This window comes from Chironomus tepperi, unplaced genomic scaffold (assembly GCF_022539635.2).
Source record: "Chironomus tepperi strain 1889 unplaced genomic scaffold, CSIRO-AGI_Ctep_v1 contig_298, whole genome shotgun sequence".
Taxonomy (NCBI): Eukaryota; Metazoa; Arthropoda; class Insecta; order Diptera; family Chironomidae; genus Chironomus; species Chironomus tepperi.
Genome location: NW_027226420.1, coordinates 1,777,918 through 1,793,367, shown reverse-complemented (window position 1 = coordinate 1,793,367; position 15,450 = coordinate 1,777,918). Strand labels below are relative to the sequence as shown.

Genomic DNA, 15,450 nt, shown 5'->3' with positions numbered 1-15,450 from the left:
TTCAAAGTCGATGGAACATTCGACTTGAGTCGACTTTGAGCTCAGCAATTAAGAGAGGCCATGGATCACACTTGATCTATGCAGCAAGTGCAGTAAGCAAGTAAACAAGTAAGTTTCTGGCTGATAATTTCGAATTTATTTATTTTGTCAACATAATTGTTACTCCGCCCTGAGATAAGTGATATCAATTTTCATCAATTCACTTTATTCACTGCTTCACATCATGCTACAAATTAATCCAATAAAGATTATATATTTTATTACTTGATTACATCGCCTCCCATCATTGTTTTGTCCTTTCAATTTGACATTTTGTTAAGGAACTAGTTCCTGATCACATTTATTTGCTTAGAAACAGTCAAGTTAAGGTGTCATCAGACAATGACAGCAGTAAAGTTGGAGACATAAAAAAGAGAGAAAAACTTTCCATGACATCATCGAAGGCAGTCAACAAGAAGACAACAGCACGCAAAAAACCTGTTTTTATTAATTTTTGACACAATATTTATTATTGGTCTGGCTGCAATTTTGAAACTTGTTCGTCAAAAAAAAAAAATCCTGTATAGTCAACTACCACGTGAATGCCGAAAATGAGGCTTAATTAAAATCAATTTACTCAATGTACAGTTTATCTTATCAAATTCAGTTTGTTTAATGTATGATTATATGCGACGAGATTGTGGGCTTTTTTTGACAGCAGAATTAAAGTGAATGTTTACCAGCCAAGTCTTTTGTTATTCTTTTGGAAATTGCGTTGTGGATCCATATCGATCAATACAAAATAATAAATATTAAATTTAGACATTAAAAGCGTAAAAATAAATTTTTTTTTGAAGGATGTAAATGAAATTTCTAGTTAGTTGCCATTTTTTTCATCTCGAAGTGTCTCCTTGAAACCTTAAAATATACAAAATTTGACTTTTTTGTACAGAATTAAAAACCCAAATGTGTTTATGCCGGTCATATTTTGCTAAAGTGTTATCAACATTAAGCTGTTGTTATTGTAGCTATTTTCGTGCAAAAAATAAAAGTATATTTACATTGATAATGGCACTAGAATAATAATAAAACAACAAAATAATGAGTTCATCAAGAAATAAAAACAGTTATCACTCAAAAAAGTATGGATTAGTGTGGTGAATAAGGCGCATTTTATGGAATTTATTGATTGGTACCCGAACAGGCAAATGGACCGCTTATAGGTACAATGTAGTGGTACTAAGTGATAATTCACGAAAAGTAGTGGTTCTGAACTATGAAAGCATTTTCTGTGCCTGTTAAAGATAGCTGCAAGCTTGTCTCAGCCAGAAAGTTTGCAGTTGCTCGAATAATCCGAAAGACAGCTGATGTAACATGTACAGAAACAGCGTTTAAGTACCATAGTGGTAATTATGTACCATGAAAGCATGATCTTTGCCAATTAAGAGTAGCTGCAAACTACGGTCTCAGCCAGGAAGTTTGTAATCACTTGGACAATCCGAAAGACAGCTGATGTAGCTGAACAATGGAAAATTTTGGAGATTAGATGTCAAATTTTGCATGATTATTGATTGCTAACAATAGAAGAGGAACTGACAAGTTCCGAAATCATCCTAAAGACGTCTTTTATTGCATTCTGAGTGAAGTGTGAAATTGATTGAAACAATGGAAATTCCAATAGATAATTTTTAGCTATCAAACCAAAAAATAATCCAATAACTTGATAGAATTGAGCTAATGGTTCAAACTGAAACTCACAACTATGTTTATCTGGTTGCTTAGAGCTAACGCATCACCCAGACACCCAGCTATCGAGCTTCCCAGCAATCCGATCAAAGTGAAATTATCAGTGTCAAGTTCTTGAAGAATGTGCAAATAAAAATAAAATGTATTAGACTTCCCCTAGCATTTAATTCCCAAAATCCAACAGATCAACACCCAAAGTGTCTACAAACCAGCCTCACTAAAAGAAAGTCCCCATAATTATGCTAAAGTATTCGACTCTCGAGTGAAGTAAAAGCATATAAACTTCAAAATTCACCGAATGACATTGAAAAGAGAGAAAACACAAAACACCAGCATTGTATATAGCATTAAACCCTAAAAATAATGACTAATATTCTTCTTCTTGTTTTCCGTTTCTCGTTTTATACTCAAACATCGAGACATAAAGAGCATTGTGATTGTTATGTAATAATACGCAATATGTTCTTCTTATTATTATGTTAAATAGGTCTTGTACAGCATTCCTGCTCATCAAAAGGATTTACTCATATGACAACAGCACTCAATCGAGAGATTGAGATTCAATTCAGTTCAGTGAGCCTGATAATAATTTTTTTTTTTGCAAATACAGAAAATAAGGCTTTACATAAAAATCAAGTCTCGAGACTGTTATATGAAAACAACTTAGCGACAGTTGCTTATAACCCGGTTTAACTGCTTAGACATTTTACGGCTTCTAATAAATTAAAGCCGAGAAGTGAAAAAAGATTGTTTGAATAATATTTTGGAATCATTTTGTGAGCAGATACTGCACACACATCGTAAAATAAGCCTCAACCACAAACAAAATATTCTTCCTCTTTTTTTCGACTCCAGTCACAATTCACACATCAAGTTCTATGGCATTTTACAAAAAAAAACTCACGAGAGACATTAAAGTATATAAAACATTTTTATAGTTGAATAACGACTATGTCTATGCGAAAGAAAGAAAATTGCATAATTTTGGTCTGACTGTACTATTCTCACTCCTTTAAATTTTTTAGAGTATATACGACCAATTTTTGATTTCATTTCGTGTATACGAGGAGTTTATATACATTATATTTTTCTGGAATACAGCCAGAGCCAGTTATTACAATTTTTCTTTACTCTTTTCATTCGTAACAAGAACTGGCAACAATGCCTCGATGTCGCTTACCCACAAAAAAACTTGAAGTCAATTCTTCAAAAAAAAAATTATTTTCACTTAAATTTGCAGATTTTTTAATGTTTTTATGGATATTGGCAAGTAGTAATGAACACAATATCAACTGTTTTTGTTTTCAACTTCCAGTTAGACTGAAGAAAAATCACGTACACAAAATCGCACTTTTTATTTCTTTATCATCGACCTAAATTTAATCACTTCCCGATACTTTTTGATCTTCAATCACAAATTCTTGCTGATTCGATTCCAATAAAATTCACAGCTTTATGGATCAAAAATTTTCAATAAAAATTGCGTGTAAAAAGACAAAAACTTTTGTTATTGTTCGTCTCGCGAGCTCTGCCACATGAATGAATGAAAAGGAAAAAGAGAGATATAGTAAACACTCAATATAGATATTTCGTAAGTGATGTCAACTGTCGATGTTGTTTTTTGATTTCAATTCCGATATTTCTTATGTCGCACTTTTATTTTTTTCGGCCGTAAATATTTACAATTGAGCATTTTTTTTTTGTGATTCCGGTGATAAAAATTAATGATGATTAATGTTTTTCTTTTGTTAATTTTTGACAATAGAGTTGGTAATAAAAAAAAAATAGAGGACATCTGATTAAACTCGATACTAAATTACTAGTTCTGTATAAAGAATTGCGTTACAGTAACTAATAATTTAAGCATATACATAAATATGTGTTTAAAAACACATGGCGTAGAAATTGTCAAAAATGTAGCTACAGGTTAGTTTAACTCTAGTTCATCTCTAGCTCATGGTCATGTTCCATAAATTCTGGTCTGTAGCCAGAGTATAGTCGGTCTGAGGCCATAGTCATGTCGCCCTTAGGCTAAAGTCAAGTCGGCCTAAGACTAGGGTCAAGTGGGCTTGAGGCTAGAGTCAAATCGGCCTGGAGCTCGATGTTCGGTCAATTGATCAATTCTACGCCAAGAGACATTGGGTATATGTCAATGTAGAACTGAAAGAGACAGCGAAAGAGCTCTTGGAAGGAATCTGTTAATAGAGACAATATTGCAGTCGATACTAGAAATTGACAAGTGGTTGCCAGCGATAGAATCAGTTTCATTCACCATCCGAGTGAGTTCATAGATCACAATTGAACTGTGAAGCCAGCGAAGTACAGTAATCAAGTATAACTGAAAGCTAAAGTAGAACAAGCACCTCAGTAACCGTAATGTAGATATTACAAACCAGATTGTCTTTAAATTCATAACTCTTATTATTCCTACTAAATTCAAATCGTCTGACTAGAGCAGTGGTAGGCAGCCAAAGTGCCATCAGAATGACATGAACCGTATGCCATGTATCATTCCGATCGAGGCTTTCCAGCAAATTGTATCGTAAAAAATAAAAGGTTGCCCACCACTGGACCAGCGTAAATTAAAAACAAAGTAAGATCCAAAGATCCCTTTAAAATCCAATATTGAATCAACATATAGAATATAAAGTCAATATTGAGTTAAACTAAATTATTCATCACAATATTCTTCAAATATCATCCACTAGTCAATAGATGGCACTAGTAGTTCATAAAGAGAATCATTTAAGTCAACAACTACAAATGCCTGGCTCTATTATGTTTAATAATAGAGAGGATATACGCGTATTTCCATCATATTTAAATTTTTATGTGAATTCAACCGTAATAAAGCATAAATAAGCTAATCAAATTGTACTTACTTTGTGCTGCCAATTGCTGTTGATGTTGCTGTGCAGCTCTCTAAAAAAAAGGCACAAAAAAATGATTTTTAAGTATTGAATTGTTTAGGATTTTAATTATTTGGGTATTACAACGCGCAACATTTTGATGCCGGATCGTTCTAAAGCTTCAACATCGAGACTCCGACTTCTCTGCTTTGGCTGTTGCTCATAATGCGTTTGATGGTTTGGTATGCGCATCAATTTTGTAAAATAAGACGACATAATTTATCTTTTATATACTTTTTGTCTAATATCAGCACTAATGTGTACAAACTGTCGTGTCAAATTTCTATTCACTTAACAATCAGGAATGTCTTTAAAATTTGTTCCATTTAAACATTTTTTTACTCTCTTCTCAGTTACTCATTACTCAAGTTGCAATTCCTTTTACTTCTTACTGAATTTTTTTTCAATTTTTCTCAATGAAATGTATACTATTCAGCATTAGGTTTCTTACAATCACTCACTATAGCATGTAAGCAACATATTATAATATCTAGAACAACAAAATAGTATATCTATAGCTTGAAATAATGCTTGTAAAGTATAAACAAATTTATGCGAATTTAAATGCTCAAATTGAGAATTTCCTTCTCACTCGGGGCAGCAGATAGATTATTAAATCCCATACATATGCAGCAGCACATCAATTTACATATTTACGCTACTCAATTTACGAAAAAATAAAGGAATTGAAAAACACGTTTTCATTAAATAAATTATTTAATTGTCGGCATAGCTCTTCATGATGACGAATGGACGCAAAATGTTTGACAAAATACGAATTAATTTTTTTTTTTGGGCTTTTTCAATGTGTTTTGGTCGCAAAAAAGAGACGTACTAAAGTATTAGAGCAGAGATAATAAAAAATTGGAACATTTTCGATTAGGCGCACACAAAAAAAGGTTTAAATATGTATAAATAAGTGTTTTGGCATTAAAAGCACAAAACTAAGTCGTCAGGGGCTTAACTAGAACTAGAAGGTTCTTGGCGAGGGGGAGGGGTTTCTGGTGTCACTCAGTGGTGAGCAACCTTTTATTATTCAAGGCACACCTTGGTGTCATGCATGGATTAACTGCACACGGTTCATGAAATTTCCACTAATTTTTGGCGGAGCACAGGTTGCCCACCACTGTCTTAGCCAATCTAGTTCTTGGTTTGACCCCAAACCCCTTAACACGCCCCTGAACATGTCAATCACAACAAAATAATTCCAATTCTCTCAAATTTTAATAGAATTTACACCATAATAACACCCGGCAACAGTAGACAACTTGAGATAGAACAAGAACACGTCTATTTGCATATAGACATAGTCTTGCAAATGACTGTTGATGTACGTCCTTGAGTTTCTTTTCCTCAACCAATCATTCACATTTTTTTTTTTCAATTTTTTTCTGTGATAATAACACGATCTTGAAGTAGTCCACAATCAAGGCACTTATCTAAAAATGTCTTTTTTATTATTTTGTTTTGTTTTACAACGTCTGAAAACTTGTAAATTCTTTAGAGCCTTATAACGCAAAAAAAATTATTACTTTAGCAAATAAAAAAAGGCACAAAAAATGTCAATTGTGGCAAACATTGTCAAGATAATATTCTAGAAGCACATGATGTGTTCTCTCTCATCACCTTATATCACGTCACTAAATAAACATGGGTTTTTAAAAATGATGATAAGCCGTCCCTCCAACAATTGCAATTTTTTAATAGTCGCGACTTAAATGTATGTGCATTTATTTTAGTAAATAAATTAAATTTCAATTAAATTCTTCAATGGATGTCATTGAGGTAGATGGGGGGACAGACTTGGGGGGTCTATTCATTCTATTCTGACTAATTCCTGAACACGCGCATGATTATGTACCCTAGCAGACAGTGAGCGTGCTCTCAAGAGCAGAGTAAGGCTCACGAGCATGCTCAACTAGTATATTTAAGGTTAGCATGCAACTCAGTAAACAGCCAAATGGCGACTTCAGTGGCCTAAATGGTAGAGCGTTGGCCTTACATCCCAAAGGTCCTAGATTCAATCCCAGGGCATGTCTAATTTTCGAAGCTCTCTTCCCATTACACCGTTCTAGTTATGAAGCTAGATTCGTGTTTTGGGGGCAGTTTTGATGTCTTTGATACCTAATGTGTCTCCACTGCCTAGGTACACAAGGATATACTAGTATCTGAAGCTTTCCTTAGGAATTCTGGCGCACACGAATTGAAACTAGGGTACATCAGGTCTTATGACGTCCTAGTGTCTTTGCAATGTGCAGAGCTTGCAGTTGCTCGGATCACACTATAAACTGTAGGTCTAAAGGGAGTGGAACGACAGATTAATAATCGAAATGCCTCCAGCTCTCAAGAGCATGCTCTTTGTCTCTTAGGGTGCATCCCTGACATGTGATGTCCGAGACACACTTCAGACATAAAGGTATTAATCTATTGATGATGTAAATTCAGCCTGAGCTTAATTGAATTCTGATCAATTGAAAAATAAGAATTTTGCTGAGATAAACGATGATTAAATTGACATTTGACATTTAATCTGAAGGAGACGAAAAATCCATAATTTTTTTAGTCTGAATAGTGTGTCACATCTGTATGTGCATAAATAATATTTAGTACACCTCGTGTCGTGTTTTTATAACATATGCAATTATTACGATTGTAAGCTAATTTTTAAGGCACACAGAAATAAAAAATCCATATGATCAATAACAAACAGAATTCATATGTTTAAGATGACGCAACTGTACGCGACGACCATCAGTTAACATCATATTCTTGTCTTATCATTCCAAAAGAACAGGAAAAGAGCTAAAAATAGCAACAAACAGAAGAATTCTGGTTTAAGTCTTCTTCTTCCTCGATATCGTTTTTCCATTTGTTCTCTTTGTACCTTTACTGCCTGCCTACCCAGAAACCAGCTCAAACACATTCAAATTTGCATAAATTATTGGAAACTAAATTTTTTTGTTTCTTTTTTATAGTCATACTATACATAAACACTTGTTGACTTGTCAGGGGCTCGCCAATCTGCGTCATATGTTATTATAAATGATTTAATTTGTTTGTTGGAACTAATGAGAAGATTAAATGCTGAATAGTCAAAATTTTCATTTATTTCCCTGTACATGTCAAGCAAGTGTTTACCGTATGACAATTGAATTCTAAGCATGTATTCAATGACTATAGATTTTTAATCTACTTTTGCACTTCAATTGACTGTTTTTTTTTTTACATTGACCAACTGGATGATAACAGATACTCTTGTCGATTTTTACGATTCGCAAATGGCAAAATTTATTGTAAAAAAAATAAACAATATTAAATAATTTTAACGAATATATCTGTTAAGCGGATAGCACACGACTGAATGAAAACGGTGTGTTGATTATTTTTTTCATTTTTTTTTTTGTATTGCGATCTGAGAGCACGCGGAGAACTTTATTTTGTCCAATAAAGTAAGAAACATGTTTTTTTTGTTGTACCCATCACGGCGATAAGTCAACTATTAAAGAGTAAAATCAAAGTAAAAAATATGACGGAAAAGAGAGAAGTTAAGTTTATTTTTTCTAGTCTCTGTGCTTTAAAGCCGGCAAAAATTTTTTTTTTATTTCTTTGCAATCGTATGATCAAGCTTAATATTTCAAAAAATGATTATTATTTTTTATGTCTGTTTGTCTACTTTAGTGAGTGGGCATCCTGGACAGTATTGCAATTGATATTGGCAATTGGAAAGCGGAAGCCGGCGATAGAACCAGCTTTAGGCGTCACCTGAGAGAGGCCATGGGTCACAGCCGAACAGTTCGATCATCGAAGTAAGTAAGTGAGGTGGGCATCCTGTGTGCGATGACACACTTACTTACTGCAGCCATGTTCCTCTGTGGAGCTTAGGTTACAGCAAAAGGCTTTCCATTTGACATCGCTGTTCTGGGCAAAGAAGCTTTTGAAACTTATGGTCGCCGTTTCCATTTTGGATTCCATCCAAGGGCAATGTCAGTGACAGGCAATGTGCCGCGAAAAAAAAGGTAGGCAGTGCTTAGCAACCGGGATATCTATTGACTAACTTATTCCTTACTCTAGACCTCTGATCAATTCTTAAGGACGGATGGTCCATCAAAACCTACAAATAGTCATTCCCGACCTCAATTTCCAGCATTAACTCCCAAATTCTTACTCAATAATTCTGAATATTTAACATTCTATGAAAATGCGCTGTCGCCATATTCACATTAGCCTATTTAATATTCAGGTTTGCCTTTTGAAGAGGTAAACAAAATATTTACAACGTAAATCCGAATAGTCAAATAAACAGTTTTTGTGAATCAGACTGCTTCACTGCTTCGTTCGTGAATAAACAAAGTAATTAAAATAAATTTTTAATACTTCCGATGAACATAATCAATCCATATTTGCTATAAAACTGGTTGACAATATATATTAATTCCAATATGTGGAAGCGATCATTAATTATTATAAATGTTATGTCTGTGACGCATGAAGATGATATTTTTTTATATTGTTTGAAATCTCATCTTAAGAGTCAAGAGCTGAAAAATTATTATTAAGATATATTTACAATAATTCATTACGATCGTACGTACAAATATATAAAAAAAAATAATAATGATCGAACAAAAAAATATGACTCTTTTGACATGGGATGTTAGACTTTGGCTGGATGTGCTGAGTAGTGAAATCTCTTCAATACTTAATGACTTTTTTTTATTTCTTTTACTTAAAACTGAAAGTCGACTTTAACGAGCGCTATATTCTCAAACCATCAATCGCATATAAGTTCCTTAATTTACATGTAGATGTCGCGGTGAGCGTTTAGAGGAACTTTAAAATATTCTTCAACGTCCAATAATTGTTGAGATTTTATAGACTAATAAAATAAGAAATCAAAACTTACAGCTTTACGCTTATCGGCTTCTGATACGGCGGAATTGGAACGGTGTCTAAATAAGTCCATAACTTTAAGCATTGGAGATCTTGACTGATCAGCTCGTCTTACAGCGGTAACTGTATGATAGTACTATAAAATATAATGAATCCATTAAAATCTCACTTAATTTTCATATATAAAATCTTTTAATTACCCTAGCATCACTTCCACTTCCAGCATGCGGATGTGCACTGCCGTCTTTAACTACTTTCTTAGGTTTATTACCCTCGGGTGATTCTGCTGGTTTTCCACTATAGATTGCAGCTTTCATACTATTCATAATACCACCACCACTACCAGAACTAACACTATCTTTATCTGATCCAGAAGACTTTGTATCCTTCTCTTTCTTCACTTCAGATCCCTTTCGACGGAAGACGTCGAATAGAGTTGGTCTCTTGTTGGGTGATGCAATACCTAAAGAGCAAATAGATTATTTTAAAAATGTATAATTAACATGAATAAATCTAGTTTATATACCATGAACAGTAAATTGATTAGTCACGGACTCTTCACCACTCTTTCGTCGTTCTAATGATCCTGATCGACCGCCAAGTCGCTCATTACTCTTAGATAATTTTTCTAATTTTGCTGCTTCCTTCTCACGTTTTTCAGCCTCCTTTTTAACCTTAAGTGCATCTTTTTGACGCTCCTTCTCCTTCTGTCTAGCCTCTTTTTCATATTTTTTTGATTTTTTGTACTGTTGCGTAGTCGGCGCACTATTAGGACGCGCCGTTGAAGTTGAAGCACCATCTGTATCCTATTAAAAGCAATTAAAAATGATAGCAGTTATAAAATGAATCCATTTAAAGTCACGCGATTATAGCTCAATATGCAATAAAAAATTATATATATTAATTGTGTGATAATCCATAACCACTGACAAGTGTGAGATAAAAGACTTACATCGACTTTATGATTACTTCCCCTAATACTATCACTACTACAGTCCTTAATCTTATCATTAACTGAATTCGGATCTTTTGAATCATTTCGTTTAATCCAAATATCATCATATGGACGAATGTTTGAACCATCTAATGACTTTGTGCTAGTTGTGAGTTGATTTTGAGATGTGCGAATTTCTACAAGCGATGTATCGAAATATCTTTGATCTAAATGTGGATTTAAAATGCCTTGCGGTGAAAAGAAGTTATTAATGTTTGTTCTTGGACCTGATGGACATGGAAAATGAATTGTTTGAGAGTTTTTTTCAGCTGAAATGTCTTTTAAGCCATTGGCTTCATATCTGATTTTTTTCGGTAATTGATTATTTAGGGATTTTTGTTGGGACGGAGGTGATGGTGTTTTCTTAAGAATTGATACGGGTTGTTTGACAGTTGTATTATTGTTATCATTATTGTCTGGCTTAAAAACCTCGTCTTCTTTGGTCTTTGTGACAACAAAACGATTAATTGGACAACTTATCTCCGATATATCAGGTTTATGAATTGTGCCATTTGCTGCTGTTATAATTATAGTTGGTTTTGATGGCATTTCTGGTTCTATTTCCTCATCTGTTTCAGATTCCTCTTTACATTCCGATAATCGTCGTCTTTCAAAAAACGGAAGTACAATTGATGGTAATTGTTGTCCATATCCCTTGTTATTCGATGATGTAACATCATATTCATCATTATCATCACTGTTGCAGTTTCCATTTGATGGAGTGGATGCTTCATCCTCGCTGTCTGTATTGTACGATTCAACACAATGTTCCATTTTCATAATAGAATCATCGATTTCATTCTCAAATTCCTCATTCATGTTCTCAGTTGTTTTATTGATTTCATTATCACGGAAGAACTGTTCTTTGAGTCTTTTATTTGCCATCGCAAGCTTAAGCTTGACACCTGGATCATTCTCCGTCTCTTTCGTTTCCTTGTCATTTTCTTCAATTATAAGCAATGTGTTGTCCATTTACTTTCGTTGTACGTTCGAATGATAAATGTCAGGAATCAATTTTTGCCGGTAAATAATTTCTGCTTTTAATCTAAAAAAATAAATTGTGAAATTGCGACAATGTTATTAGTCATGAATCATGTAAGCTGTACAGCATCATTACACAAGAATTTGAGTTCATCAGAAAATTTACTTTCATGGCTATTTAATTTTTATAATAATAAACACCTGGCATACTGTAATGGCATGAAACACACCCACAATTGCAACTTGTTGTCTTAGCAATTTGTCATCATAAAAATAGATTTAAAAATTTGTGAATAATTCATTTTTAATCACAGAAACTTTACAACAATTTCATCTTAATCGACCGTAAAAGCAATTTGAATATATTGGGGAAAAATTGAAGCAAAATTTTCTTAAAGATAACAAGCTTTGCTGACGCAATGTATCTGTCAGTCTATCCGTTCGTCTATATTTTCAAAATGAGTCCCACAGGACAGAATGAAGGCAAAGGCCCTTTCAAAAATGTGTATGTCAAATGTAAATGTTATGTTAAGGACGTCTGAGGCTATGGAAGCTCTGAAGGATCATCGAAGGATTTGGCAAATAGGAGTGATGTTGAAAATTGAATTGTTAGGGATTATTCGAAGCTTGAAGTCGATTTCTTGACTTGAACTCGAGAGCTGAAGTCGAATCAACTGTTTCATACGAACTCTGACTAGACTTCGAGTTCTGTGCTTCCTAAAGTCAAATAAAAGGTTCAAAATGTGTAAATGCATGGAAAAAAATCATTTGATATTATGAATTGGACTCAAGAGCTCCTACATTGGATGTGCAGGAAAGAAAGCTTAAGACCTTATGCCCGAATGGACAAAAATATTTAAGAACTGGACATCAACTGGGCATTGACTTGCCATCAACAAGTTTTAAGGTATTTTTGTCCACTCGGTAACATTGAAATCTGACAGAAGTTCTCGAAGGATGTAGTCGGCTTTAGACATTCTTTCCATGCGACAATAAACCCACGTGTGCACTAGTCAAGGAAATAAGCAAAGAAGTATTGGAAATTTGGGAAGCGGTAGCTAAGATGCGATAGGACCAGCTTCAAGCGACATCTGCGGTAGGTTATGAACCACAATTGATCTGTACAACAACTAAAGTAAGTCATCAAAATGTCCTAAAAATGCGCTTTCAATTCCCCATAAATCACACCATTCAATACCAGCATTTTCTTTGGCAATTGATCAATAAGAAAAAAAAGTGATCAGCACTCTCAATAAACAAAATTATTTTTGTTGTAGTGCACAAAACAAGCCAAGAGTATTTTTGATGAATAATCAGCTGTTGGCTGTTTAAAGCCTGACAATCAGTTAATGTAAGAAAAGAAAATTTGTAGATATTTATAAAGCAATAGTCATGCAGTCTATCTCTGAACATTTTTTTTTTGTTGTTTTGCATCTTGAAATGTGACGAGAATGTGGCCAAAAATAATCATTGTCATTCAGGTTTTCACACAAAAAAAAAAGTTCAACCTTCAGGCAAGTTTCATTTCCTTCTCAATTCATCAATTGGCTTTGGCTTGCTGTTGCCTGAAACTGATGTTTTCACTCATAATTTCTAGACTAAAAAAAAAACATGACGGAATCATGAAAAAGTCACGACAAGTTAAGTACTTTTTATTGAAACCACGTGCAATTTAATTATTCTAGATAGTTGCTCATTATCGCTGACAGATCGATTTGAAATATTATATATAGCAATAATAATAACAACAAAACTGACTCAAATCCAGTACACAAGAGAGTCAGCTTGTGTTTTTCTATTTGTTCTACTATTTACTATACACAGTGTCACGTTCACCGACTTTTTTTTATTTCATCAACACACTCATCTAGGTATCTAAAATATCTAGTGTAAATAATTGAGTTTGGAGAATGCTCGATAGGATTCAGCAACATTTAAAACTGGTATCGATGTGGTCACTCGTGACCGACGGAAGCGCAAAATCAAATCAAAAAAACTTAAACTTGAGGACAAGAAAGATCTACAGCCGGACAGACGGACAAAATGCGGACACTACCGTCTTTTCCTATTAGGAAATTGCGCTAAAAATTATTAGCGTTAATAATGCCTGAGTATGAGGCAAGTTCAATGCAATCAATGAGAAATCATTGAATAGCAATTAAGTCTACCTGAAAAAATTTCATTCTCAATTTATAATAATTCTCATCATTACAAGCTATCTAATTTGCATTAATTAATTATTTGATGAAGTTATTTCCAGTCAGAGTTGTAAAACATGCATTTGTCATAGGCAAAAACCGTACAATTTTTTGATGATTTGTATGGTTTTTCTTACAAAATCTTCTTTCAAAACCATACAAATTATCATGAAATTATACGGTTTTTGCCTATGACACATGCCTGTTTTGCAACTCTGGTTTCGGTTTCGATTTTCAAATTGGAATTTAAATTTGTATACATTTCAACTTCACGCTATAGAATTTATCATGAAGAAAGTCACGTGGGTGGATTTTTCCACTAGAAAATGAAAATTATTTAATAAAGAAAAGCTATTACATAGTCGATTTGCAAAACTAATTAGGCTCTATTGTCACAGAATTATTGCTGAATTTGCGCAGACAAAGGAAATATAGTCTAGAATATTTTCATTCATTTACACAATATGTACAGTTAAGTTAGGCATTGTTTTGGAACATAAAAAAAAATCTGCCAGAAGGAACGTCAATTTGCGTATATCTATGAAGAAGATGGCAGAGCAATAGCAAAAGAAACTAGCAGAAGAAGCTGATATAGTCAAGACAGCTGGTTTCTTAATCTACCTGGGACACACCACTCTACCTAGAATAGAAGAGGTACAATACCTAGAAAAGTACCTAGGTACCAAAGAGCAGGAGCAGGGATAATGTACGTGAGATACCCTATGACAGACATGCTAATATAATGGAAGGGTATGGTAGAGTACCCCGAGGAGATTAATCATTGTCTTGTCAATGCCTCAAATTCTCAATCGATCAATTAAAACTTGTCATTCCTGTCAATTGAGTAGCAAAAAAGCTGTAAATGAAGCCAAAAGGTTAGTGGTGATTAAGATCGATTCCAAGCATTCCCATTCGAGATTTGTCGAGACAGAGGACTTCGGGAAGGCCTAAAAGGAGATAAAGTGCAATGCAGAAAAGCACACCGAATCCTTTTTGACGACACGATCAGCAATCATCTAAAGTTTTGAGACTCATAGTTTTGAGACTAGTACAGATCTTAGTCTTTCTAATCGACAAATAACTATGATTAAGATTGATAGCAATTAAAGTTTTTAATACAGATAAAGCTTTTTTTTAGCCATACCACTTAATACTACTACCTTAGCAACAAAAAGCATGTTTTTAAGAGCACAGTAAGTTGAGAACACTCTAGCGACCATCCTCAACTAGTTCGCGTGCAAGCTTTTGAAAGCAAGATCTTTGCATGTTATGGACATGTATATAAATCCCCATTAAACCATAGACCCAGCGTACCTGACTACATTCAATACATAAACCATAGACCCAGTATACCTGACTACAATCAAGTCACAAGCTTTGTTCACACAATCACGATTCCCATTCTAAAGTTTACTTTATTCTCATACAACAAAGATTCTTATTGTAAGTCATGTGGAATATTTGTATTTTTCCCTTCATATCTCTTACTTACTTTGTGTAGAGTCATTAAGATGAAAATGAAATTTATGACCCACATCTCGTAACAGTGACTACAATGACAAAACTGTACAAACAGTCAATTAATTCTATAATTTTTAATTTACCGCCCACGACTTCATATTAGTTTTCTAGCAAATTTTTATCATCGTAATCAGCATCATCATCATCCTCACATGATTCATTAAATATTTTATTGTTGTTGGTGATGTTTATTTTTGGAACAGATAAATTGAGAACTCTGACTATTTGACAT

The 15,450-nt window shown here is 33.8% G+C and overlaps 1 protein-coding gene and 1 long non-coding RNA gene across 6 annotated transcripts in view; one reads left to right on the top strand and one right to left on the bottom strand.

Moving 5' to 3' along the window:
- SNF4Agamma (SNF4/AMP-activated protein kinase gamma subunit) overlaps positions 1-15,450 on the bottom strand; it is a 72,411-nt gene that overhangs the window by 38,548 nt on the left and 18,413 nt on the right. For 3 of the 5 annotated variants that reach the window (XM_070642857.1, XM_070642856.1, XM_070642858.1), the window contains exons 5-8: positions 10,051-10,330; positions 9,725-9,987; positions 9,538-9,660; positions 4,608-4,647 (exon numbers count right to left, since the gene is read on the bottom strand). In XM_070642857.1, the coding sequence (XP_070498958.1) occupies positions 4,608-4,647; positions 9,538-9,660; positions 9,725-9,987; positions 10,051-10,330 (706 nt within the window). Of the gene's footprint in view, positions 1-4,607; positions 4,648-9,537; positions 9,661-9,724; positions 9,988-10,050; positions 10,331-10,476; positions 11,564-15,450 lie in introns of all 5 variants that reach the window. The other 2 variants (XM_070642854.1, XM_070642855.1) reach the window with 1 other exon arrangement.
- LOC139092451 (uncharacterized) lies at positions 8,942-10,448 on the top strand. Its single transcript, XR_011544593.1, has 3 exons — positions 8,942-8,984; positions 9,374-9,649; positions 9,730-10,448. It is a non-coding gene; the product is annotated as an uncharacterized lncRNA (long non-coding RNA).